General features: G+C 58.4%; 1 protein-coding gene across 4 annotated transcripts; it reads right to left on the reverse strand.

Moving 5' to 3' along the window:
- Positions 1-4,965: 4,965 nt before the first annotated feature.
- On the reverse strand, positions 4,966-25,198 carry URGCP (upregulator of cell proliferation). 4 transcript variants are annotated; one of them, XM_051853022.2, is made up of 5 exons: positions 25,046-25,198; positions 13,197-13,267; positions 10,425-10,475; positions 9,536-9,574; positions 4,966-7,982 (listed from the first exon to the last, which is right to left on the reverse strand). In XM_051853022.2, exons 1-5 carry the CDS (start codon positions 25,057-25,059, stop codon positions 5,389-5,391), a joined length of 2,769 nt encoding a protein of 922 aa, XP_051708982.2. In that variant the 5' UTR covers positions 25,060-25,198; the 3' UTR covers positions 4,966-5,388. The 4 variants fall into 4 exon arrangements, with proteins under 4 accessions (XP_051708982.2, XP_051708983.2, XP_051708984.2 ...); XM_051853023.2 differs by lacking the exon at positions 25,046-25,198 and adding an exon at positions 24,104-24,209; XM_051853024.2 differs by lacking the exon at positions 10,425-10,475.
- Between the last annotated feature and the right edge of the window lie 115 nt (positions 25,199-25,313).

The raw sequence follows: 25,313 nt of genomic DNA on the forward strand, positions 1-25,313 counted from the left end.
GTACGGCCACACGCACCCATGTATGGCCACCAATAGCCGTGTCTGCGTATCCACGTGCCCACACCCGTTCCCAAGCAGTCACAGCCACCAGCAGCCGCATCTCCCCCTGCGCCCCAGTTGCTTATATGGGTTCACAGGTCCAGAGTGGAGCTGTTACAGGACAGGGCTCTGGGCAAGCCAGCTCAGTGGGTGGGCCTGTCGGCTACCATGACACTGGTTACCGTGGACACCAGGCACCGGCGGGACACTTGACCACTCACCTGCCTGGTTCATCCCCTCGACAGCCCACACATTGTTCACACTGATGGAGAAGCAGACTCCTGCACGGCAGACAGGGGCCAGCCCCCCCCCCACTACCTGGAGGGAAGAAGACTCTAGAAAGCAGCTTCCGTGAGGCATGCTGATGTCCCAAGCCGGTCCTTTTCATCAAGGTTTCCTGGGGTAATTGATCCAGGTCATGGGAACCCTGGTCTTGGGGGAGTTTCCCGTGTGTTCTGTGGAGTCTTGATTGGAACCATCAGCCCATGAACCAATCAAGCTGTCCAGGGACCAGCCAATCAGGAGCGCTTCCCGTTTTACAGTCAGCCTTGATGCCCCCTCCTGCAGGGACCCCTCTGGGTGCCGCTGGGAGTCTTTGGCTTTGCTTCCCTTGGGACCCCTCTCGGTGCTGCCGAGTTTTCCCCTCCTTTTCGTTTTGTGCTGCGTGCACCCTCCTTGTCCGTGCTGCTTACTCATCCTGGACACAGATGAGAACCGGCAGAGAAAACAGCGGTGATAACCGCGGATGCCGGCAACCCCCGGGGCCCGCCCAGGACGCCGGCAGACGAGTGGAGGGATCTCTTCGCTGCCTTTCTCTCTCTTCTCAAGATTCCCGTTCTCCGCCACAGTCAACCAACAAACTGGAAACACGAGGACTCCCAGCCTGTTACGTGCCGTTAGCGCAGGTGCTGGCCATAGACAGAGCGCGCAGGCTTCGGGGCAGACCTGACGAGTCGCCCTCCGCCTTTTGGCACGGAGGATGTTGGCGCTGTTCTGCCTCGGTTTCCTTTCGGGGAAGCGTCTGCCCTCCTGGTTTCCGCTGCTTCCTGCCCTCCCTCACCCATCCTCTCCGTCAGGAAGGGGAAGGCTTCCCCACTTGGGCTCCCAGGAGCGAGGCCCTCAGCCATTGACCCTCTCCGACTTGATGAACTTCTTTGTCCCTTCTCTGTACGTTACGTTGTGTTGATTTTTCTTTCTTCAGCTCTGGACAATAGGACTATCTGATTTTCCATTGCTTAGGAGAACTGAGTCTTAAAGAAATTAGTATTATCGGTATTTTTGATTGATTACAACTCTGATTAGATCTGGCCAGTAGCTTTCGTGGAAATAGTCGAGCTAAGTGGATTATTACATTTCCTTTGACCAGGTGGCTTCCTCTCTAATAGTTCTTCAGGTTTAAGGCTGTGAACTGTCTTTTGACCTTGGGGCTTCTATCTGGATCCCTGGAGTTCTCAAATGATAATGCTCTCAATTGGGAGAGACGGTGACTGTTGGAGTTCATTTGCATGGTGCAGAAGACGTTGCCGGGTCATAAAGCGATGCCAGACTCGAGTCGTGTCTATGTGAAGGTGTGAGGTTTTGTGCTCTGCAGTTAATGGGATGCAGCTCCAGGGCGGACCCGTCCCTCAAAGCTTTGATTTGGATGGCTGGTCCTGCGTGTTGTGTTGGTTGTGTGATGATGGGGGGTGGGGGCTCTGGACCCGCTCTCCCTCATGCCGTCTTTTGCTCATGCAGCACCGGGTCAGTGCTGCGAGACAGAGCTGGCTGCCCTGTTCCACCACCCCACCGTGTTTGCTCACCCCACTCCCCCATCTTGTACACCCTTGTGGTGGAATGAGAAGGCCATGCCAAGATGGCAGCTGGCAACGGAGCCTGCCTGGCAACAGGCTGTGAATGGATGGCTTTGGAAACTGCCTGGCAACAGGCTGTGATTGGTTAGGACATAGACCGCCCCTTAACCCAATTGGCCACCTTGGCTATATAAGCAGCTGTAGCAACTGAAATAAAAGAGTCTGCAGGCTGCTCGCCTCAGGCCTGCCTTCACCCAACTCCCGACTCCCGGGGTCTGTGTGGTGACTCCATGCCTCTTGCCCTCACCACACTCCTCCTCTCAGAACGAATCCACAGCAACACATCCTGGCACTAAATGTCAAACCCCTGGTGGTGGAGGGTGTCGCCCTCAGTGTAGGGGGCAGGACGATGCCCTGGGCGGGGTGCTCACATCAGAAACTCCCTATCTCCTGGCTCTGGGGGCCCAGGCATCTTCATCACTCGCTCAGCTTCAGGGGAAACCAGGAGGAGACCCAATGAGGGAGAAGGGATAAGAAGGAGGGTGCAGCGCTGGCAGCGGCTGTGTGGCCCTACCGACCTGAGGGTGCCCAGGAGTCTCCAAAGTGCCATGGCTGTGGCCAGGCAGGGCACTTCCAGAAGGAATGTCCACATCTCCGTCACCAGAGAAGACCCCATGGCCCTGTCCCTTTGGGGCAAGGGTCATCAGAGGGTTGGCTGCCCCCAGCACCGAGGCCTCTGGGGTCAGGGGCCAGACCGCCCCAACAGGACTGAAGGGGCTGGGGCTCCTCCTGGGGGCCCCCACCACCCAGACCATGAGCGCTGGGTAGCCTGGGCAGCTCTGACTGCCTTTTCTCCTCTTCTTTCAAATGCGAGTCTCCCCTCTCCCATAGTGTGGCTGTGAGAGGCGTCTCAGGAAAGCCTTTAGTGGGCTCTTTCCCCCAGCCCCTGAGCTGGAACTGGGACCCCTAGTTCTGTCACACCTGCCTTCCTGGTCATACCAGAGACCCCAACGCCCCTCCTAGGGAGAGATCTCAGCCTGGGTGGCGAGCACCAGCCTCATGGCTCCAGAGCGATGGTTTTGCCTTCCCTCGGTTGAGACGGGTACTAACGCAGAGGTCTGGGCAGCTCGGGGAAAGATTGGCTGAGCAGTCACGGACTCATCCGAAGGACCCGTGCTTACGGGATCAAAAACAACGTCCCTTCAACCAAAGCCCTGGCGAGGGTCAGAAGTCCTAACACATTTTTAAAGCCACGCTCTATCCCCTGTAACACTCCAGCGTCTAGGACCAGTGGAGAGGGAGAACCTGGACAAAGAGGGAAAAGAAACGGGAGGGAAACCAAGGTAATGAGTGTCACTGAAGCCTGGGGAGCAAAGGCCGTCAAGGCAGTGCCGGCTGTAGCGAAAGCTGCTTTCAAATCCGGCTAAATGAGAACCGCGTGTTTAGCTTCCACACACACACTCTACGTGGATGCGGTTAGAAAACACGGTGCTGTCAAGTTCAAATCACAGGTCAGCCTCAGGGCTTGGGCGGAAGCCTGGGCCTGTGGCCTGAGCGGGCTCCTGAGATGCGAAGGTTCTGACCCCCAAAGTCCCTCGGTTTGGACTTCCTGGGAGCCCACCACGTGACCACGTACCCTCCTCCAAGGCGGCCGTCACTCAGTGGGTCTCGCGGGTGCTCGGCTCCGCTGTGCCATCATAGAAGGTGGAAAAGACAGAGGCGCAATCTCGGGGAAACTCGTGTTCCGGGGTCCTTGTCCTGCCCCAGGCTGAGTGCGTGTCAGAGAGGGCCCTTCGGCTGTGCCACACCACCCTGAATGTGCCCAGTCTCACCTCATCACAGCTGACGTGACAGGCAGTTCCAGGGCTTCCACAGCAGCCCAGCCCCAGGCTGCCTGGGAAACTCCCCTCACTCCAAATCTAACCTTCAGAATGGTCTGTTCTCAAAGGTCTAAGTGTTGCGAGTAGATTTTCTCATTTACTTCTTAGGAAGGGCAGACAGAAAGGGCTGGCTCCCATTTGCTGGTTCACTCCCCAAAAGCCAACAGCCAGGGCTGGGCCAAGCTGAAGCCGGAACCAGGAACGCCACCTGAGTCCCCGAGTGAGCAGCAGAGCCCTCGCTGCTGCCTCCCCATTCGCACATCAGCAGGAAGCTGGATGGGAAGTGGAGCAGGGACTCAGACCCTCCGATGTGGGATGTGGGCCCCCCAGCATCTTAACCCCTGTCTGATAGACTGTCAGAGTCCTTATCCCTGGGCTCGCGGGGGCAACCCTCCCGACTGCCAAGCACTCGCTATATCCATTCTGCATGCCGCGTTCCTTTGGGAACCTAACGAAAGCTGTGAAAAAATGCACACCCGTGGGTCAGGCTCACCGCTAGGGCCAGCTCCCCCACACGCATTTCAGGAACAATGTGACGTCTTTAGGACCCTGGTTGACATACAGTTCTCCCAGGAGACCTGGAACATCCTGGCTAAAATTCCCAGAGTGCCAGAGGCCTCCTGGGCAGCCTCCAGGGCTCTAAGCGAGGGTGTGTGTGTGTGTGTGTGTGTGTGTGTGTGTGATGCTGTTATTTCCAATTGAACCAAGAATTTGCTCAAGAAAGCACTCGCCACAAGGCGAGGCAGTGCCCTGGCGCTGAGGTTGGAGCAGCAGGCTGGGTGCTGTGGCTCCTGCTCGGACAGAGGCCTGGTTTCTGAAGTCCTGGAACACGGACGGGGCATGTCCATGTTCATGTCCATGCCCTCCATGGAACCGGTGTCCCAGCCATGTGTCCCCCAGGCAGTGGTGAGTGGTGGTCCCAGGAGGGACAGGGAGGGCAGCAGAGGTGGCTGGGGCAGGGGGAGAGGGGAAGGGTACAGGACTGTGCAGGTGTGTGGTCAGGGCCTCCTCCCTTCACCTGTAGGGTGGGGCAGGAAATCTGTGAATGATGCTATAAATACCCAAGTGGCCCTGGGCAGGAACAGGGTTCGCCACCCCCGCCATTACTGGGAGGACACCTGGCGCCGCTCCCCAGGAACCACCCACGGAGCAGGTGCGGGAGCCACAGTGTTCCTCACACGTGGCCAAGGCGTGTCGCACTGAGCAAATGGGATGAAGGCCCAGGGAGGCAGAGCTGCCCATCACTCACGGGAGCATTCGTTCAACAAACATTTATTAAGCGCCTACAGTGTGCAAGGCCTGGGGACAGGAACTGGGTGACGTTTGGTCCCCGCCTCCCAGGAGCTCATGGCTTCGGGGCAGACAGCGCACACGAATGATGACCCGCTCAAGGGTGCAGGCGAGGTGTGACCGGGCGCTGGGCCCCCCTGGCAGGTCCCCTCTGATGCTACCCACAGGGGCAGCCTCTGCTCCCCCAGGACAACCCCCGCCCTGTGCTGGGGGTCCCTGCCTGCTGAGGCCGCCGCTCCCCGCTCCGGGGTGATGAAGGGCTGGCCCCGCAGGAGCCTGGCGGCCTCGGCCGTCAGCAGGAACATCGCCGAGTGGTCTGTGAGCTGCCTCCCTTCCCTCGCTGACACTGTCCGCTGCCCGCTGTCCGGAGCGCCCGCCCGCCCGCCCGCTCAGAGCCGCCGCACCAGCTCGATGAGCTGCTGGATGTTCTTGTTCTGGTTGGAGAGGCCGTTCCTGACGTTTTCCAGGAGGCACCTCTTCAGTTCGAAGATGGCCTCGCTGTAGGCCAGGCTCACGGCGGCCATGGGCGGCACCCCGTGCCACAGGCTGGGGATGTGCCAGACGTGCTGCCGCTCGGGGTCACAGAAGGCCAGGCCGGCCAGCACGTGGAAGCCGCCGCCCTGCTTCTCCATCTGGGCGGCGGCCCTGCCCAGCTCGCCGGGCGCCTCCAGCAGCGGCCTCCGGTCTCGGGGCTTGGGGCTGGAGGCGGGCAGGTCGTGAAGGTTCTGGTACACGAACTGGCAGTTGGGCACGTGGCCTGTCTTCTCCAACCTCAGGCAGGCGTGCAGGACGGCGGCCGGGATGTCCTTCGTCTCGGCCAGACTGACCACGGTCACGTTGCTCAGCCCCATGAGCAGAGTGGCCAAGGAGGCCTCGAGTTCAAACCTGTCCCCGGCTGAGGCCGGGGCCCCGCCGATCAGTGCCCCTGAGTCTATGGCCAGGATGTGGTCGCAGCCCAGGTCCTGGCTGAAGCCCTCGGCCACCGTCAGGAGCTGCATGAAGGCGCCCCGTGGGCTGCAGCTCCTGCCCGTGGCAAAGCGCAGCCCGAACATGGTGTTGAGGAGGGTGGACTTCCCGGTGCCCGGCACCCCCAGGGCGGACACCACCACCAGCCTCGACCTCCTGTCCAGGCGCGCGTGCAGCTCCTTGAGCAGCCCCGTGACCCAGCGCGCGGGGATGCTGAGCGTGCTCCCGTCCACCAGCTCCAGGGGCAGCCCGGTCAGCAGCAGCTCCACGGCCAGGCCGGGGAAGTGTGCAAAGCGCCGGTGGCCGGCGGGCAGCCGCCCAGCCTCCACCAGGCAGCTCTCGGCCTCGTAGCACTGCCCGATCTCCCGCAGGAAGTGCTCCACCCCCAGGGGCTCGGGCCGCGGAGGCTCGCCCAGCTCCGAGGCCCCGCGCTTGGGCCGCAGCGCGAGCAGCGCGTCCGGGGGCTGCCTGGGCCGCGGCTGACCCAGCCGGGCCAGCCCCCACTCGAGCCAGCGCAGGAAGTACTGCCTCTCCCGGGGGCACGGGCTGCTGATGCCGGCCACGAACTCCTGCACGCCGGCCGCGGGCTCCAGGCTGTTCTGCTGCGCGCGCAGCTCCAGCACGCGCCGCCGCAGCTCGGCGCGCGGCTTCTCCGGCGGCTCGGGCGCCCACTGCAGCTGGCACAGCTCGCGCTCGGCCTGCGCCGCCTTCCTGCCCGGCTCCCCCTGCAGCCTGAGCTCGTCCCGCCGGTAGGCGTCCACGTCCTTGATCTTCCTGGTGATCCTCTCCATGCGGTCCCTCCCCTTCTGGCACGCGTCGCAGTCCTCGTCCACGCGGAGCCCCAGCTTGCGGGCGGCCTGCGCCATGTCCTCCACCGACACCCGCCTGCAGGGGGCGCGCGCCACGCCGCGCAGGATGGTGCGGACCCTGCGCACGAAGCCCTCGCCGTCCGTGCTGCTGACCTTGACGAGCACGTGCGACGGGTCCATGTTGAGCGCGGGGATGAGCCTGTTGAGGAAGCGCAGGTTGGCGTTGCGCTTGCCCCGGTAGGGGCTCAGGATGAAGTAGTACCTGGTGCTGGACTCCCGCATGGAGTAGAGCAGCTTGTACGCCTTCTTGCTGACATTGTCCGTCAGGATGAACACGGCCGACGAGACCTCGGTCAGCAGCTTGAACTGCAGCCAGTGGGAGCCGATGTCCCCCCGGAGGTTCAGAAAGGCCACGGGCTCCGGGAAGACGTCCAGGTCCTCGCTGCCGCTGGGGAAGAACCAGGAGATCTCCACCAGGCCGTCGGCGATCTCCCGGGCGCCTGTGCCCAGGCCGAGGTCCCGGTGCCAGAAGCAGTCCCAGTGCCGGCGGCCGGGGCTCAGGATGGCGTTCAGCAGCTGGGACTTGGAGTTGCTGCTGACGTCCATGCGCACGAAGGCGAAGGCCGGCGCCCTGGGCAGCACCACGCTGTCCTCCCGGAGGCTGCCGAGGCCCCGCGGGGGCTGGGACCACCACGTCCGCACCACGCCCCGCAGGGCCCACAGCAGGAAGGTGTGGTCGTGGTTCTCCGAGTCCGGCAGCACGAGCGGCAGCGCGAACTGGCAGAGGGCCATCTTGAACAGCACCTCCTGCTGCAGGCTGCCGTCCGAGCAGAGCAGGAGCGCGCAGAGCAGGTCCAGGGGGTTCACGGGCGTGTCGGGCGTGGGCAGCTCCGAGAAGGAGTAGATGTCGTCGGCCGCCGCGTCCTCGGCCGGGTCCCAGTAGATGATCCCCTCCTCCATCTGGCTCTCCTTCTCGGCGGGCCGGGCGTCGGCGGGCAGGTCGAGCACCATGGTGGTGTTCCTGGCCTCGGCGTTGAGGGCCTGCAGCTTCCTCAGGAAGTGCCAGGGCAGGTCCTTGGGCACCTGCGGGGCCCAGTTCTTCATGCTGTCGGAACTGATCTGGAGCGAGTCCTGCAGGCTGAGCTTCTGCGCCTGGTACGCCTCCAGCCCCAGGAGGGACAGCATCTCCTGCAGCCTGCTCCGCTCCGCTGCGGAGAGAAACGGGCGTGAGACAGGGCCGGGAGGGGCTGGCCAGGCGAGCGGGACACAGGCAGGCAAGAGCGGGGTGTGCCCAGCATAGCCGGAGTCGGGGCCGGGAGGGGCTGGCTGGGCAAGTGGGACACAGGCAGGTGAGGCGCGGGGTGTGCCCAGCATAGCCGGAGTCAGGGCCCGGAGGGGCTGGCCAGATGAGCAGGACACAGGCAGGTGAGGCGCAGGGTGTGCCCAGCGGGGCCGGAGGTCAAAGCAGCAGGGGGACCCCAGTAACAGAGATGTTGCAGCATTTAGATCTCGGGGTTCTCCCCAAACCTACAAGTGCCAATGATACCACACTCTAAACTGCCCGGCTCTGCGCTGGGTGAGGCCCCAGACCAGGCCACAGCCCATGCCCAGAGGGGTCCCGGGGCTCCCCAGGGCTCACCCCACAAGGGAGCCCAGCCCTGGGTTCCCTCGGTGTCATCAGGAAGTTCCCCTGAGGTGACACAATCAGGGATTCACTCTCCAGCTGTCTGGCTCACATTCTTGGCTCTTTGTAAACACACTGGAATGTTTTAAAGGAAAACAGGAGGATGTGAGGCACAGAAGCCACAGCACACGCTAACTAACCGTCCGGTGAATCTGAAACCGACAACGCGGTCTTACTTTCAACTGTGTGAAAGCATTGGGCACGTTTACTTCTGCAGATGTTCAAGTGGCACCGTGCACAATACAAAATCTTGGCGAGATGCTTGCGAGGGCACTGGCCATCCCGGGGTCCCCCCACCACCCCAGGTCTTGCTGGCATCTCGTCAAGGCTCCCACCACACGGAGCTGGTCCGCTGGGAAAGCTAGCATGCAAAGTGATGAATGGACATTGCCCTGGGCTGCAGGCTGCACTCCAGGTCCTCGCTGGAGAGAGCCACGTGCCCGATGCCACCGGATGCTCCAGGAAACCCAGACGAGAAAGGCAGCTGAGCTGGCCCTTCTCCCACTTCTCAAGGAAGGAAGTAATGGGCTTACAACCCAGCCCCACTCAGGACAGAGAGCTGTGAGCCCACAGCAGAAGCACAAGCACACCGAAGCCATCGTGTGGCGGGAATCCTTCCCGGGAGTCTCCGGGTTCCCCGTTCCGCCTCGGCGAAGCCAGGGCCTGGTTTTCTTGTCCAGACGCGGAGAATGGCCTTAACTGTGTGAGCAGCACCGCGGTAGATGGCTGCGGGGCTCAGAGCCTGCTTTCACCAGTGCCTGTAGCCCTCCACTGGCAACCTGCACGGTGAGCCCCGGACCACAGGCACGGCTTCAGGTACTTGTTAGAAAGGAAAGCTCCTGGGGCTCGCCTGCAGACACCAGAGCCCAGGGCAGTGGGTACCTCTCGGGAGGCTGCTCACTCTCTGTGTCTCACTCTCCCCAGGCATTTTTTTTAAATGTTGTTAATTATGCATAAAAGGGTAATGACCCAGGCACTGGATGCAGCCAGGTGAGGGACCACCAGCCCAGGCGCTGTGCCCTCCAACAGCACAGGAGGCTACAGCAAAGCGAAAGAGAGGAAATGATGACGCCTTACCTGCTGGAAAGTCATTGTCCTGAGCTTCATTCGGGCCATCTGCAGGGAGAGCAAAGGCAAAGCAAGCGTCAGGCAAATAGCCTGCCTCTGACTGACACAAGGCACTGCCAGCTGCACCAGGAAGAACCCTCCTCCTCACTAAGATGACAACCTCTCCCAGCTGTTCAAAACAGAGAGTTCCCGGGGAGGTGCGGCGGCCCTTGCTTGTGTACCCATATCCCATACCAGAGTACCAGTCCAGGTCTTGGTTCCTCTGCAGCTTTTCTGTTTGCTTTTAAAGATTTATTTATCGACTTGAAAGGCAGTTGTAGAGAGGGAGACCAAGAGATCTTCCATCTCCTGGGTCACTTCCCAAATGACCACAATGGCCAGGGCTGGGCCAGGCCAAAGCCAGGAGCCTAGAACTCCAGCCTGGTCTCCCTCGTGGGGGCCCAAGTACTCAGACCATTAGCTGGAAGCCGGAATGTACTGGAAGTGGAGCAGCCAGGACTTGAACCGGTTGCCGGTATGGGATGCCTGCGTTGCAGGTGGCAGCTTAACCTGCTGAGCCACAGTGCTGGTCACCTTCCCCCCACCTGGCTCCCCTACTTCTGACTCAGCTTCCTCCCAATGCGCCTGGGAGTCAGTGGACAATGGCCCACATGCTCCCCTGCCTCCCACGTGGGAGACCCAGATGGAGTTCCGGGCTCCTGGCTTCAGCCTGGCCCAGCCCTGGCATTTGGGGAGAGAACCAGCAGATGGAAGATCTCTCTCTGTGTCTCTTTCAAATAGATAAAAATTAAGTAAATAAACATTAAAATAAATAAATACACAAAATTCCCGTTATCTTTCGCGGTTCCCCTCCCTCTCTTCCCCCAGGCCAGGCTGTGTCGAGCCCTGGAGCTTCTACCTCCGTAGTGGAACCCGCAGTCCTCTCCTTCCATTTGTCTCCATTCCAGATCTAGAAGGAGAAAGTACACACACTCAGTGTCGCCCACAGTCAGAGCTCGGTCGGCTGATAGTCTTAGCGCTGCCAGCTGGGTCTCCTTCTCGGAAATGCTCGGGACCACAGTGCTTTGGGTTTCCAGCGTTTTCAGCTTGGGGAATATCTGCCTCTACCCAGTGAGATACGTCGGGACAGGACCCAAGGCTACACACCAACTCTACTTTTGCTTCATGCACACGCCATACACTCAGCAGGGACTCATCCCACGCACATCCTGAGTGCGGCTACGTTTTGACTTGACCCAGCATGGGGTCCAGGTGCGACTTTCCCACTCGTGACGTCTTGTTGGCACTCAGAAAGCTCTGGGCTCTCAGATAAGGGATGATCCACCTGTCTCATTAGCTTCAGTTTTTCCTATGGAAATTCTTGTTTCCAATACAAAGCCTATCACAAAGTAGTAATCACGACACAGAAGACAGACCTCTGCTAGGATACGCTCTTAGTACAATATACTGAAATCTGTGAAATAAAAATAGGAATAACCACAACATTTACCCAGGCTAACCTTTGATTTTAGAAACTACCTACATGTGAGTTGGTACACGTTCCTAGGCTCAATTTCAAGATTCACTGCCTCCTGGAAAATGTTAGCACTATTCTTAGGAGCTTCTGTAAGCACAACCAGAATATTTTAAAGCTGACTTACTGGACGCGGGGATTTTCGGCTGGTCTAATTATTGACTCAAAGATACAGATGTGAAAATGCAGGCAGCTGTCTAAGCCTTGTTTACCATTGGTGAAGCTGACTTAGCAAGACTCGCTGGAAATCAGAGTGTGAATGAGAACACGCGTGGGGCACCCAGCACACGCCCCTCCCACTGGACAGTTTGCCAGCGAGGCACACTCTGAGTGGAAGTGCAGTTCTAACAGCTGCTTAAAGGCAACATCGCATCACAGGTTTTGGTTCCAGGTTTTTGTTGTTTTGTTTCTGTTTCACGTTTAAAGTAGTTACACTGATGACAGACGATGTTGCTTCTGCCTGCTAAATTCTCCGCATTTCGTGGTCTGCTTTATCTATCTGGGCGCAAAGCCGTTTTTGACTGGTACTGGGACGCTGTCTCTGATTTGTGCCAGCGGCACGGCAAGGCGTCCGTCCAGCCTCCGCTAGGCTGCTCGTCAGCTGTGTGCTGAGTAGCCCCAGGGCTGTAGGAAAGGTGCCGCCACCTTCAAGGTCGTGTTCCTGAAGACAAGCATCCAGGTCTGACAACGTGACCGTCTGCGTCTTCACCAAAGTGCTGTTCGGCAGTGGACACTTAAACTACTTAATGTCATTCAATAAAATGACCAAAATGTGTTGTGCTCTTTACTGCATTTTCAGAGTTTTGGGGGAAAAAATTGTTAAACTAAAAATAATTAAATAATTGTTGGTGAAGATGGGGGAAAACTGGAACCCTCCACTCTTCCGACGGAGATAGAAAATAGCTCGGCTGCTGTGGGAAACGGGCTGGCAGCTCCTGGGAAGCTGAACGTGGGATCCTCGCACAGCGCAGCACCTGCGCCCTGGGGCTGCACGCGGAAGTGGACGGAGAGACTCCAGGCTCGCACAAGCCCATACAGAGCAGCAATACGCACCCCGGCCAAAGGCGGACTTAACCCAACGTGCATCAGCTGAGGTGTGGAGAACAAACTGGAATATTACACAGGCATAACAAGGGACAGCTGGGCTTCGGCTCCAGACACTGTGCTCAGCGAAAGGAGAGAGACACAAGCCGTGCCTGCTGCATGAAATACCCACCGTGGACGGCAGGCGGAGCCCGGGCGCCATTCCTCGCAGGGCCTCGGCCTCTGCGTTCATTGGTGTCCACTAACCCGGGTGCCTGCCCAGTGCCAGTGCGTGCTGAGCGCGCGTTTGTGAGCATGAACGCAACAAATGTGGTTAACCTGGTTTGCTTCATTTTGTGGGTTTGTTTTGTTTCATTCTGTTTAACATTAATATCCAATAGAACATATTCATTTTAAGAAACACCTAATTAATAAAGTTCCAAAATGAGTTACCACTTGCTGGTGTTAAGAGAAATAACATCACATAGGGTGTCACAGTCCCACCACCACCACCCCCACCAAATCCTCAGAGAAAATCCAATGGACATGACTGTGACCGGGAAGTCCCCAGGTCCCTCCCGGCCCCGGACAACCCCTGTGTAACGCCCCCTCGCACTCTCCCAAGAGCCCCGGTTAGAAGATGAGAGAGATACAAGCCAGGATGGCAGTTAAGACACTAATGTTGGGGTTGCATGAGACTGGTAACTGTGTGATAATCACCTATTTAAAACTGAACCCTTGGGGCTGGTGCTATGGCGTAGGGGGTAAAGCTGCCACCTGCAGTGCCGGCATCCCACATGGGCGCCGTTCAAGTCCCAGCTGCTCCACTTCCGATCCACTTCCCTGCTGATGGCCTGGGAAAGCAGCAGAGGATATTCCAAATGCTTGGGCCCCTGCACCCACATGGGAGACCCAGCAGAAGCAACTCCCATCATTGTAGCCATCTGGGGAGTGAGCCAGGGGATGGAGCATCTCTGTCCGTGTGCCTTTCAAATAATATTTTTTTAATCCCATTTTGAATGGATGAGCGATGCCCAAAGGCCCGTAAGATGCAATCCTCTTGTAAAAGAAATCTGACATATAGGAGATCTGCTTGGAGGAGCGCGACCCTCAGCCCGGTGGGGGCAGTTTTACCTGCAGTCGCCACAGCGGCTCGTCTCTCGGGAGCTTTGAGTTCTGATGCCACTTCGCCCAGATCCGAGTGCCTGAAACAAGGCCAGAGAAAGCAATGAAAACTCGAGCTGCCATCGTCACCTCTCAAAGCAGCCGCACACAGAAACCTCTTGGGGAACTCCGAAGAGCTGCAGACCCTGGGCGCTGCCCCCAGGCCCACACAGCCGAGTCTCAGGGGAGAGGTCCCGGGCACCCCTGCTTTCGAAAATGCTCAGCCATTCCAGCGAGCAGCCAGAGCCGGGGACCACGGGCCTGGAGACACCGGTACCCACCCAGGCTGCTGGCCAGAGCCTGGAGACAGCGGCTCAGAGAGAGAGAAGCAGGCACACCCTTTAGCCAGGAATTCTACTTCTGGCCTAAGGCTGCTGCCACCAGCCTTATAGGTAAGAGTGAAAAACAACAGGGCATGTGGTCCTACTCTGGAGGCATCAGCTCATGTTCCGTGAAACGTCAGGGAAAGAGGCTGATGGACAGGGGAGCCGGCTCCCAGAGCTGCGTGTAGGACAGGGCTACGGGGGCAGGTGTGTGGCTCAGCCGGTTCGGCCGCCGCTCAGGACACACAGGAGTGTCTGCACGAGTCCCGCTACTCCGTGCTCCCCACACAGCTTCCTGCCGAGGCACCTGGGAGGCAGCTTGGGTTCCTGACCCCGTGCGGGAGGCCCAGGTGGAGCTCCTGGCTTCGGCCTGGCCGAGCCGGGCTGTTGCCGGCATTCTGGGAGTCAATCGGTGAATGGAAGATCAATGGATCGATCGATCAGTCTCTAGCTCTAGCTCTCTGTTCTCTCTCCCCCCGCCTTTCCTTCCTCTTCCTCCCTTCCTGTCACTTTTCCTTTCTTTTTAAAATATGAGTACAATTTAATAAAATGACAGATATGCATAGGTGTCTATGGAGAAATCAAGGATGTTTATCAACAGAATAGGGAGCAGCGATCCTGAATTCTTCTAAGTAATTTGATGGCTGCAGATCAGTTAAGCATACACTGCTTTAAGGGTGACATTAGTGGCTGAGTCACTGCTGGGGATGCCCTCGTGTCTTCCACAGGAGTGCAGGGTTCAAGTCCCGGCTTCTCTGCTTCCCATCCAGCTTCCTGCTAACGGGCACCCTGGGAGGCAGCAGGTGATGGGTTAAGTACTTGGGTCCCTGCTACCCATGTGGGAGATCTAGATGGAGCTCCTGGCTTCAGTCTGGCCCAGCCCCGGCTGTTGCAAACATCTGGGGAGTGAACCAGTGGATGGAAGAGCTCTCTCCATCTGTCTCTCTCTGCCTTTCAAATAAAAATAAAGAAGAGAATAAGCTATTTTAGGTATATCATGGGAAAGAACAAACAAGTATTCATTTCTGTCGAATGCCAGGTTATTGTTGGGAATGGTGGCTTCCACATGCATGTTCATGCAAACGTGTGCGCAGGCATGTTTCTCTGTGTGTAAACATGTACTCACACATCCACTTCCTAGCTCTGTCCACAGAATGGGTCAAGGGTAAAGACAATGAAAGCACAGGGACCCCCCACCCACAAGTCCCCCAAGGACTCCGTAGGGGTCCTGGCTGCTGGTGGGGGGTACGAGGGGGCAGGAGAGAGCAGTTGATCCCAGAGGAGCCTGGGTGTCTTCTTTCATAAAGGAAGCCCTGGGGCCAGTGCTGTGGCGGAGCGTGTTAATACCCTGCCCTGAAGCGCTGGCATCCCATATGGGTACAGGTTCGAGTCCCAGCTGCTCCACTTCTGATCCAGCTCTGTGCTGTGGCCTGGGAAAGCAGTGGAAGATGGCCCAAGTGCTTGGGCCCCTGCACCCACATGGGAGACCCAGAGGAAGCTCCTGGCTCCTGGCTTCAGATCGGCACAGCTCTGGCCCTTGCAGCCAGCTGGGGAGTGAACCATCAAATGGAAGACCTCTCTCTCTGTGTGTGTGTGTGTCTCTGCCACTCCTTTCTCTGTGTAATTCTGACTTTCAAATAAATAAATAAATCTTTAAAAAAAAAAAAAAAAAGGAAGCCCTGCTGGGGCTGCCCCAGGACACACTAGATGACGTGCGCTCACATGTGACTGATTGCGGTGATTAACTTAAAACATTGAAAGACCAAGAACAAGTGGGTGCATGCGGATGACAACGACACGCGTGGGGGGCCGGGGGTGCTGCAGGCGGGCCACAGCCTGCACCATCACCAGCCGGGTCCAAGCCCAGCAGCTCGCCCAGATGCGCCCGTCTCAGACCACCTCCTCACACCCTGCTCCCTGGCAGCAGTTACACGACCAGAGCCTGGGCAGCTCTGACCACAGTCCGGCAGAAGGCCGCGGGTACCGGCCAAAGCAGATCCTGACCTCGTGAGGACAACCCAAACGAGGCTCGTTACGGCAGAGGGAGAACCGTATTCCCCCAAAGTGCCAAGGTCGGAGAAAGACAAAGCCCCCTGAGGAAGTGTTCCAGATCTCAGTGCCCACCCTGCACGGCGTCCTGGGACAGCAGGGGCAATGCGGGAACGTGGGTGCCAGCGTCCTGGGGTCCCGCGAGGGGGGAGCTCCGGTCTGGGGAAACGCACGCACAGCAGGATGCAGGGCTGTAGCTCAATGCTTCAGCACTTCCTGCTTGCTGTGGACTCAATGCTGCTGTCAACCCAGAGTTCCCAGGGTGAGAGCATGTGGAGGCGGAGCTTGGGGAGGAAATCAGGTCACGAAGTCAGGCCTCTTGAATGGGATTGGTGGCCAGCACCACGGCTCACTAGGCTAATCCTCCGCCTGCGGCGCCGGCACACTGGGTTCTAGTCCCAGTCGGGGCGCCGGATTCTGTCCCGGTTGCCCCTCTTCCAGGCCAGCTCTCTGCTGTGGCCAGGGAGTGCAGTGGAGGATGGCCCAAGTGCTTGGGCCCTGCACCCCATGGGAGACCAGGAGAAGCACCTGGCTCCTGCCATCGGATCAGCACGGTGTGCCGGCCGCAGCGCGCTGGCCGCGGCGGCCATTGGAGGGTGAACCAGTGGCAAAGGAAGACCTTTCTCTCTGTCTCTCTCTCTCACTGTCCACTCTGCCTGTCAAAAAAAAAAAAAAAAAAAAAAAAAGAATGGGATTGGTGCCCTCATAAAAGGGTCTGCCACCCCCCCCAACACCATGCCCCAACACGAGGAAGTGTGCCAGGGCGCCAGGAAGATGGCGCTGACCAGACGGCAGCCTGCAGACCACGAGCAGGGTGTCCCTGTTTAGAAGCCCTCCAGCCCACCATCTTCTGCCCCCGATGCTGTTAAAACGTGGGCTTCCGAGGCCTTCCCGCCACTTTTCTGCAAAGATCACACTGCACGTTTCCTTGCCAATGCAAGTGAAACCAGAGGTCCCATTAAACAAGGAAAACAGTAGGACTGGTTCAGAGGGGCAGCTGCAGGCCTGGCGCTGTGGCCCGAGGTCCCTGCCAGACCACCCCAGGCAGGCAGAGCCCAGAGGCCGGAGCCCAGGACGTGGGGCCCAGGTATGCTCGCAGGCACCTGGCCCCGGGAGGCACCTGACTCGCTCAGGGAGAGAGTGGCATCGCCACAGTGCTGACCGGAGTCTGTACCAAGTCATGCAAACGTGCACGCCTGCAACCTGCATACTGTCATCCCGCCAGCCCACTGCTCGAGGCACTCACGACTGGGATGCACAGGTCCTGTGCGCACGCAGGGCTGTGGGTGCAGAGCCCCACCTGCAGGAGGAGGGCAGCGTGCTGTCACCTCCACCTCCACCACCCGCACATCCTCTAACACCTGTCGTGTGCTGCACAGGGTCCAGTTCCGACCTGCTCGGATATGGTGCAGGGGCCCTTAGGTCGCTGAGGTTAAACAAGGTCATCGGGGCAGGGCCTGCTTGCTCCCAGCAGGTGTGGAGAAAAGGCCAGGCCGTCTGCCCGACCTGGATCTGGGACCTCCAGCCTCAGAACCGTGAGAACGTGGTTTCTGCCGTTGAACCCGTCGCCCAAGCCCACCAAGACAACAGCCAAACGATGCTGCTGGGGGAGGCTGGGCTCAGAGCGGTGAGGTCAAGGATTGCCTGACGTCACCAAGCTGCAAAGCTGGTGCCTCCTAGCCTGTTCTCCTCCGGGCTCGGAGAGGTCTGCGGGAACCTTCAATGGCAGCCAGTAATTACCAAGCGCCAGCTGCAGGGCCAGCTCCCGGTCCAGCAAGGGCCGCACGGCCTCGCCGACCCCTCTGTCTGGCAGCGAGCAGAGCCTCGTCAGAAGGCGAAGAACAACAGCGCTGCCCCGGCCCCGGAGACCAGCAAGGCAGCAAGGCGGGTCCTGAGAGCATGGTGAGTGTTCATCTTTCCATCCGATTTACAAGATCCGAAAGCACAAAAACAGAAAACAGAAACGGATCCGAAACTGCCTGTACTCTTTTCCCTACTATACTTTAGAAAATATTTTTTGTAGAGGATAAGCTGCCACCTGCAGCACCAGCATCCATATGGGCACCGGTTCGAGTCCCGGCTGCTCCACTTCCGATCCAGCTCTCTGCTGTGGCCTGGGAAAGCAGTGGAAGAGGGCCCAGCCATGTGGGAGACCTGGATAAAGCTCCAGGCTCCTGGCTTTGACCTGGTCCAGTGCTGGCCATTCAGTCATCTAGGGAGTGTCTCTCTCTATCCTTGCTCCTTCTCTCTGTAACTCTAACTTTGAAAATAAAATTTTTTTAAGATTTATTTATTTATTTATTTGAAAGGGTTACACAGAGAGAGAGGAGAGAGAGAAAGGTCTTCCATTTGCTGGTTCACTCCCCAATTGGCTGCAGTGGCTGGAGCTGCGCCGATCCAAAGCCAGGAGCCAGAAGCTTCTTGCCGCTCTCCCACGCGGGTGCAGGGGCCCAAGGACTTGGACTATCCTCCACTGCTTTCCCAGGCCATAGCAGAGAGCTGGATCAGAAGTGGAGCAGCCAGGACTTGAACTAGCACCCATATGAGATGCCAGCACTGCAGGCAGCAGCTTTACCTGCTATGCCACAGAGCTGGCCCCCCAAAATAAATTTAAAAATAAAATTCTTAAAAATGCTTTTTAAGACCCTTTTAACACTGGAGGTCATGTTTACAAGGTGAGTCTCCCCTGCTCCTGCCTCTGACGGGGATGGCTGTGGGCAAAGCGTGACCTGAGGCGCTCACGAGCAAATCGGCACTGACCGCTGGCCCAGGGCACACACGAGGCCCCGCCGTAGGCAGCCCGAGCAGCCACATGGGCTGCAGCAGCCTGAGGCCAGGAGACCCGCCAGGTGCCGTCCCAGAGACACAGGCTCTACAGCCTCAACCACGGGCACAACAAAATCGGATCTACTCGAATTTTATCAACGACAGAAGGAAAAAGGGTGCAGGAGCTCTGGAACACTGAGACCAACCTGAAAACGGAATTCGGGAAGCTGAGGATATACAAAGTTAGGGTGAGATCTGCCTTCCTGTATCCAAATAGGTTAGAAATGGGAAAGCAAAACTCCAACTTAGAATAGCAACAAGAAAGTCAAGATCTGCACAGGGGCCAGTGCTGCGGCACAGTGGGTTAAGCCGCCGCCCGCAATGCCAGTTCATGTCCCATATGCATGCCAGTTCATGTCCTGGTTGCTCCACTTCTGATCCAGCTGACTGCCAAGGCATCTGGGAAAGCAGTAGAAGATGGCCCACGTGCTTGGGCCCCTGCACACACATGGGAGAGCCGGACGAAGCTCCTGGCCCCTGGTTTTGGCCTGGCTCAGCCCCAGCCATTGTGGACATTTGGGGAGCAAACCAGAGATGGAAGACCTCTCTTTGTGTGTGTGTGTGTGTGTGTGTGTGTCTAACTCTGCCTTTCAAAGAAATGGTTTTTTTTAAGAAAGGATCAAAAATAGGCAACATCGATATGAAAAGAATACTGAGGGATATGAAAAATGTGAACAAATGAAAAGGCAAAGCCTGTTTTCAGAAAGGGAGACTTCCTGTAAGTTTTAAGTTAATCCTCCCCCTGTATTAACCTTTCAGTGAATTAAGGTGAAAAAATCAGACGAGCTGACTCTGCAGAAGAAATGTTTGCACCAGCCCAGTCAGGAAAAGTTTAGAAAAGAACAATTATGAAGGAGGACGGAACCTGCCTGCTAACAGCACATACTAATTTAACAACTACACAGCTCACACCAGTGCAAGGCTGCGGCTCAGGGATACACGGAGCGGCCACCGAATGTGACCAAAGGAGAGCGTGGTAGGACTGTGGTCTCCGCTCCGGGAGCTCCGGGCATCTGGGAATCACAAAAGTCCAGCCTCTACTCCTTTCAGTAAGACGCATACTGACCGGTTCTGAGATGAATAAAAACAAAAACTGAAGTGAAATAAGCTACTAAAGGCATTTTTTAAAAGAAAAAAGATCTCAGAGTAGGAACAGCCTCCTGCAGCCAAAAGTCAAAAATGACCAACCGAGGGAAGACACGACGCAAATGACAAGGGGCTCATTTTCCTAAAAGTACAGAGACTAAAGATCCAGTGGCAACAGCTGAGTCAGGACAGAAGCAGCAGCACAGGGGCTCCCTCTAAACTCATTTCAGGTCTGAACCCCAACACGGAGAAGACAGGCCCACCCCCAGCCTGTGCTGCAGGATGTCGCAGGTGGAGACGCTTCCAGAACATGGGGGGGGGGGGGCTTAATTTCCAGGGCTGTCCCTTTCCTATCTTTGGAAATGGGTACCAGCTGCATGTGTCACTTATTTTCAAAAATAAAGCAACTCACAGTAGGAAAAGGTCACTCGCAACACAGAGAATCTACAACAGAACCACCTTGGCCAGCAGGTGGGTCTCTGGCTTCTAGGCCATTCCATCTCGGGCATCTCTGTGAAGCCCTGTCTCATGACAGCCCTCCTCAGCGTCACCCTGCAGATGGCACTGCGGGTGGCCAGACAGATGCGGCTGCAGCCAGTCCCCGTGGGCCCCAATAACCTGACTCACACCAGGGGGTGATCCCGAGCGAGGCAGGTCACACCAAGGCTCACCCTTAGCTGGGCCCCAGTCTCCCTATGTGTAATAGGGACAATGACAAGATGTATGGCATAGGATAGCTGTGAAAATTCAACCTCTCAGTACAGCCAAAGGCACATGGAACACAGCTGACCACCCACTTGTTGGAAGCGGGCAGGGTCTCAACCTAAAAGAAATTTCCCAGCATGCCCAGCCTAGGGGAGCCCACAGGGGCCACAGGTCATGCAACCCCAGGGCAGAGCCTCAGCCCTGCTGGCAGGGCCGGGACCTGTCTGCAGAGGCCGCAGGGGCTCCGGAGCAAGGCGAGGGCCCCACACCAGAGCCTTCCCTCCCACACCAGAGCCACTGGCCCTGGGTTTGCTGCCAGGTGCCGGCTGTCCCAGCCCTGTCACGTACTCCTGGTATCAATCTCGGGCCCCTCACCCACGGCGGGACGCCACTGCTGTGAGCTGAGGTCGCCCCAGGCCACTCAGGCACCCTCTCCCCGCACAGGCTTCATGCCTGATCCCGGCCCTGCCAGGGGCAGCCCCGGGGCCACGAGGACCCTATTTTCTGAAACCAAAAGCTGAGGGGGATGAGTTTACTTAAGGGAGAACCAATGTTACCCGTGGCCGGGGGCTGGCAAGAACCTGATGTTACCGATGAGCTCAGAGAAAGTGGGAGAGGACGGACATCCCGGAGCCAACACGAGGGGCAGGAATGAGCTTCTGCCTGCACAGCCAGGTGGGGTGAGGACGACCCAGGAGACACAGGCAGGCACCACTTCTCGGGTCTGGGGTCTCCGTGTGCGAGGAGGGGAAGGCAGACTAACTAATGAGGATACTTCAGTCCCATCAGATTAAAAATGGCCAGGCTCTCTGAACGCCAAGTTCAGTTCTTCGTGTGTGCCCCAGACACCCAGAGGGAGACACACAGGGTCAGCACTGTCTTAGAGAAAACTGGAAACCCTGACAATGCAACCGTGCATGGTCATATATTGTACAGCTCTCCAAGATCCGGTATTGTATTATATAGATATACATTATATAGAATAGTACGTGGCTCTCCAAAGTTCGGTAGCTATGTTCCTTGTTCCCACACCGACTGACTCTCAAGGCGTGTGGCTGGGCGGAGAAAGCCAGCGGCAGAGCGCACCATGCACTTTACATCATAGCAAGCCAAGAAACACCGGCAATGCACGGCAAGTGTCCGTCAGGTGCTTGGGGCTCTGAGGGGCAGCGCGGAGCACCCCAGCTGTTTCTGTACGGAGTCCAAGAGCAACGGCTTCTTTCCACCTAACAGATGCCCCCCCTTTTCTGTGGTCTTGCTTCGTGTGGTTTCAGTTACCCGTGGTCAACCACAGTCCGAAAATGTTAAAAGGAAAATTCCAGAAGTAAACAATTCTCAGGTTTTAACACGCACACTCTTCTGAGCAGCAGCATGAGGTCTTGGGCCATCCTCTCCATCCTGCCTGCGATGTGAATCAGCCCTTCTCAGCAGTTGCTTAGCAACCACCTCGGTTATGGGATGTGCTGCCTTGGTCTTGCAGGGCTTACCCAAAGGTAACTGTTACTTGATTTAATGACAGCCCCGAAGCACAAACTCTCATTATAGTACATTGTTACCGATGCTCCATTTAGTTAGTTATTGTATCTCTCACTGTGTCTAATTTATCAACTAAACTTTATAATCCATGGTTGTATCTTCAGGATTCCCTACAAGGGGGTCTGAGCACATCTCCCCAGATTTTAAAAGTGGTGGTCTATGTAGACCCACATTACACTTAATTTTTATTTTCTCTTCTGTACTTTCCATGTATTTCAAATAATCTACCAATGGCAACCCAAAAATGTATACGCTTCGCAGAGGTGATGCAGGTTTATCCAAGATACTCGAGGGGCTGTTAGCAAGTACACTTTAGACCTAACAGCCGGCAATTCAGGCTGACAGCTGTAACATCCCTAAGAGCTAAGAGCCCCTCTGAGGGCTGGCTGTTTGGTGCAGAGTTTCAGACGTCCCCTGCCAGAGTGACCGGCTCAGGCTCTAGCTCCTCCCCTTCACTACCGCCCTCCAGCTAATGTCCGCCCTGAGAAGCAGCTGGGATGGCTCAAGTGCTTGGGTCCCTGCCACCCACGTGGAAATCCCAGACTGAGTTCTGGGCTCCTGGCTTTGGACCCGCCCAGCCAAGCTGTTGTGAGTATTTGGAGAGTGAACCAGCAAATGGAAGAACTCCTTCCCTCTCTCTTTCTCTGCCTTTCAAATAAAACTAAACAATTTAGATATCTCTTTTTAAAAAATCAAAAAGGCCCTTTGAGACACTGATGAAAGCCACAGACCTTGCTTTCAGAGAAATATACACCACCCCCAACACCGCATACAACTTCAGAGAAGCCACTGTGGACCCCGGGCTAAGCGTGTCCGGTTTAGACAGCAGTTAAAGCCACAGAAAGAGACGCCTGCAACGTTGGCATCCCACGTGGGCTCCAGTTCAAGTCCCAGCTGCTCTGTTTCCAATCCAGCTCCCTGCTAATGCACCTGCGAAAGCAGCGGACGATGCCCCAATCGCTCGGCGCCTGCCACTCACAGGGGAGATCCAGACAGAGTTCCAGGTTCCTGGCTTCAGGCTGGCCCAGCCCCGGCCACGTGGGGAGTGAATCAGTGGCCAGAAGATATCTCTGTCTCTGTAACTTTGCCTTTCAAATAAAATCTTTTTTTGAAAAAGTAAAAAGATAAAGAAATGGTTGCGACCGTGAAGAGAGCAGAGACGGACCACAGAACCCGAGGAAGCCCAAGGACAAAAGAGCAGGCGGGGGGGGGGGGGGGGCATGGTAGCTCAGCAACTGAAGCAGCTACTTGGGGCGTCCACAAGGCACACGGCAGTGCTGGTTCAAGTCCTGGCTGCTCTGCTTCCAATCCAGCTTCCTGCTAATTCAACCTGGGAAGCAGCGGACGATGGCTCAAGCACTTAGACCCCTGTCACCCAAGTAGCAGACCCGGATGGAGTTCTGGGCTCCTGACCTCAGCCTGGGCCAGCCCTAGCTATCACAGGCATTTGGAGAGTGAACCAGCAGGTGAAATCTCTAGCTCGCTCTCTCGCTCTCTCGCTCTACCTTTCAGGCAGATAAACAAGCATTATAAAGGAAGGCACAGGCAGAGAGGGAGCCCCCAGGCTGAAAAGGAAGGGGTCTGGGTGCCGTGAGAAAGCCAGCGAGGGGCGAGGACAAGAGGTGGGGGCTCGGAGCGAGGCCGGTTCAGGAGAGGCAGGTGGTGGCGGGTGGGTGGGCCGCACATCTCCGCCCTCCAACGCTGCTGTCCCGGTATCCTCTAAGAGCTGCAGCTCCCAGCCCCAGCAAGGGGAGGGCAATGAGCCCACCAAGGAGGCCAAGGCCCCACCCTGGATTTGCTCCTGACGCTTGGTGTGGGAGGGTTCAGGTTTGTAGTCGGCGGGCCAAGCTGGCACCCAGGAGCCATCTTAGGAGGCAGGGTCTCCCCAGCCAGACTCTCACCTCCCAGGGCAGCCTGAAGAACCCCACAGGCAAGGCACGCAAGGAGGTGCAGAAGTGCATGGCTTCTCCTTGAAACAAGAAAGTGAGGCCTCCCGGCTGCACTGGGCACCCTCAGAAACCACAGATGACCACAGGCTGCAGGCTCCCGGAGCCCCTTACACGCTGTGCAAGCTGCAAGCAACTGGCAAGAGCCACCTCCTACAGAGACCCGCGTGGACCACTGGCTCTCAGCACGACCGACCCAGTATTAAGCCCACCTTTAAGGTAGTGGGCACCAAACGCACCAAGATTTTTAATTGCGATTGACTGACTGATCGACTTAAAGCCTCCAGGCCGCCGGACAACAGGCTCCGCCACCCCCCAGGGCCTCGCCCTTTCCTGAAGAGCCAGGCAGGAATGCGGTGGGACCTTGACCCTGGGCCAGCCTTCCCAGGAAAAGGCCTCTGCTTACTGCATGCATGAGCTCAAAGTTCTGCACACTCAGCTGGTGATGAAGCGGCCGGGTCCCAGAAGCGACCGCTGCCCCCTACGCCCGGCCTGGCTGCAGCCTCCGCTCTCGGGTCACATCCAGCGTCAGCTCCAGGCAGCTGTCCCGAGCCAAGTCCGGGGGCAGGCGGGGGGGGGGGGGGGGGGGGGCAGCGGCATCCCCACGCCGGCCTGCGCCTCCTCCCGGCCTGGGACCCCTGAGGTCCAGGGATGCCCTTGAGGCTGGTTTTGCGCCTCTGTGATATGCAAGCGTCCGATGGATCCTGCCACTCTCGGATTTCAAAGGCCGGTGCGATCCCCAATCCAAAAAAGTAACGACGAATCGCTGAGCTTTTATTTTGCCAAGTGAGAAACTGCTTTAGAAATTACGGACTCCGTGTGTGTCACCAGCATTTCCTAAAACCAGAAAGTGGGACGGAGGCGGTGTCGGGACCCCAGGCCGCCAGCCGCCGCAGGGGCCGCCTCCGCCCTGCCCGGCAGCGCCCGGGCCCGTCCGTGCCGGCCTCGCCCAGGGCCCCGCGGGTCCCCAGCGCCCCAGCGCCCCGCGCTCGGACGCCAACCCCAGGCCTCGCCCCCGCTCGCCACTCCCAGGCCTCACCCCCGCACCCACCCGCAACCCGGGGCCGCAGGGTCCTGCTCTCCCCGCTCGCCCCGGCCCCCGGCAGGCCTCGCCCCGGGACCCCCGGCTCGCCGGGTGGCCGCTGTCCTCGGCCACTCCCCGGCCCGCGGCCCCGCGCCGCAACCCCGGCCCGGCCGCCCAAGGTCGGCGGAGAGGCCGCCAGGCGCGGGCACGGCCGCGCGGGGGCCGGGGCCGGGGTCGCGCGGCGGCCGGGGCGGGGCGAGCCGGGGGCGTCGCGGCGCGGGGCCGCCCGCCGCCCCCCGGGTCTGCGCGGCCCGCGGCACTCACCCCGGCGACGCCATGAGCGGGCCGCGCCGCCGCCGCCGCCTGCGCTGCTCCGCGGCCCGGCCGGGGAGGGGCCTCGCGCCCGCCCGCCCCGCGCCGCTCCCGGCGGCTCCGCGCGCCGCCCCGGGCCCCGCGCCCCGCGCTGCGGGCGGGCGGGCCGGCGGCCCGGGGCGGGGTGCGGGCGCGCCGAGCGGCCGCCCGGGTCGGGGCCGCCCGCCTGCCCCGGCGCCCGCAGCCGGAGCTCGCCCGGGACGCCGGCGCTGCGGGCCCA

This window comes from Oryctolagus cuniculus, chromosome 16, assembly GCF_964237555.1.
Source record: "Oryctolagus cuniculus chromosome 16, mOryCun1.1, whole genome shotgun sequence".
NCBI lineage: Eukaryota > Metazoa > Chordata > Mammalia > Lagomorpha > Leporidae > Oryctolagus > Oryctolagus cuniculus.

Excerpts from the sequence above, each read along its gene's own strand:
- URGCP (XM_051853022.2), bottom strand. Across the intron at positions 10,476-13,196 it reads AGCCGCTGTGGCGACTGCAG|ATCTGGAATGGAGACAAATG; the intron begins GTAAAACTGCCC and ends TTCTCCTTCTAG. Across the intron at positions 9,575-10,424 it reads CTGCGGGTTCCACTACGGAG|ATGGCCCGAATGAAGCTCAG; the intron begins GTAGAAGCTCCA and ends CTCTCCCTGCAG.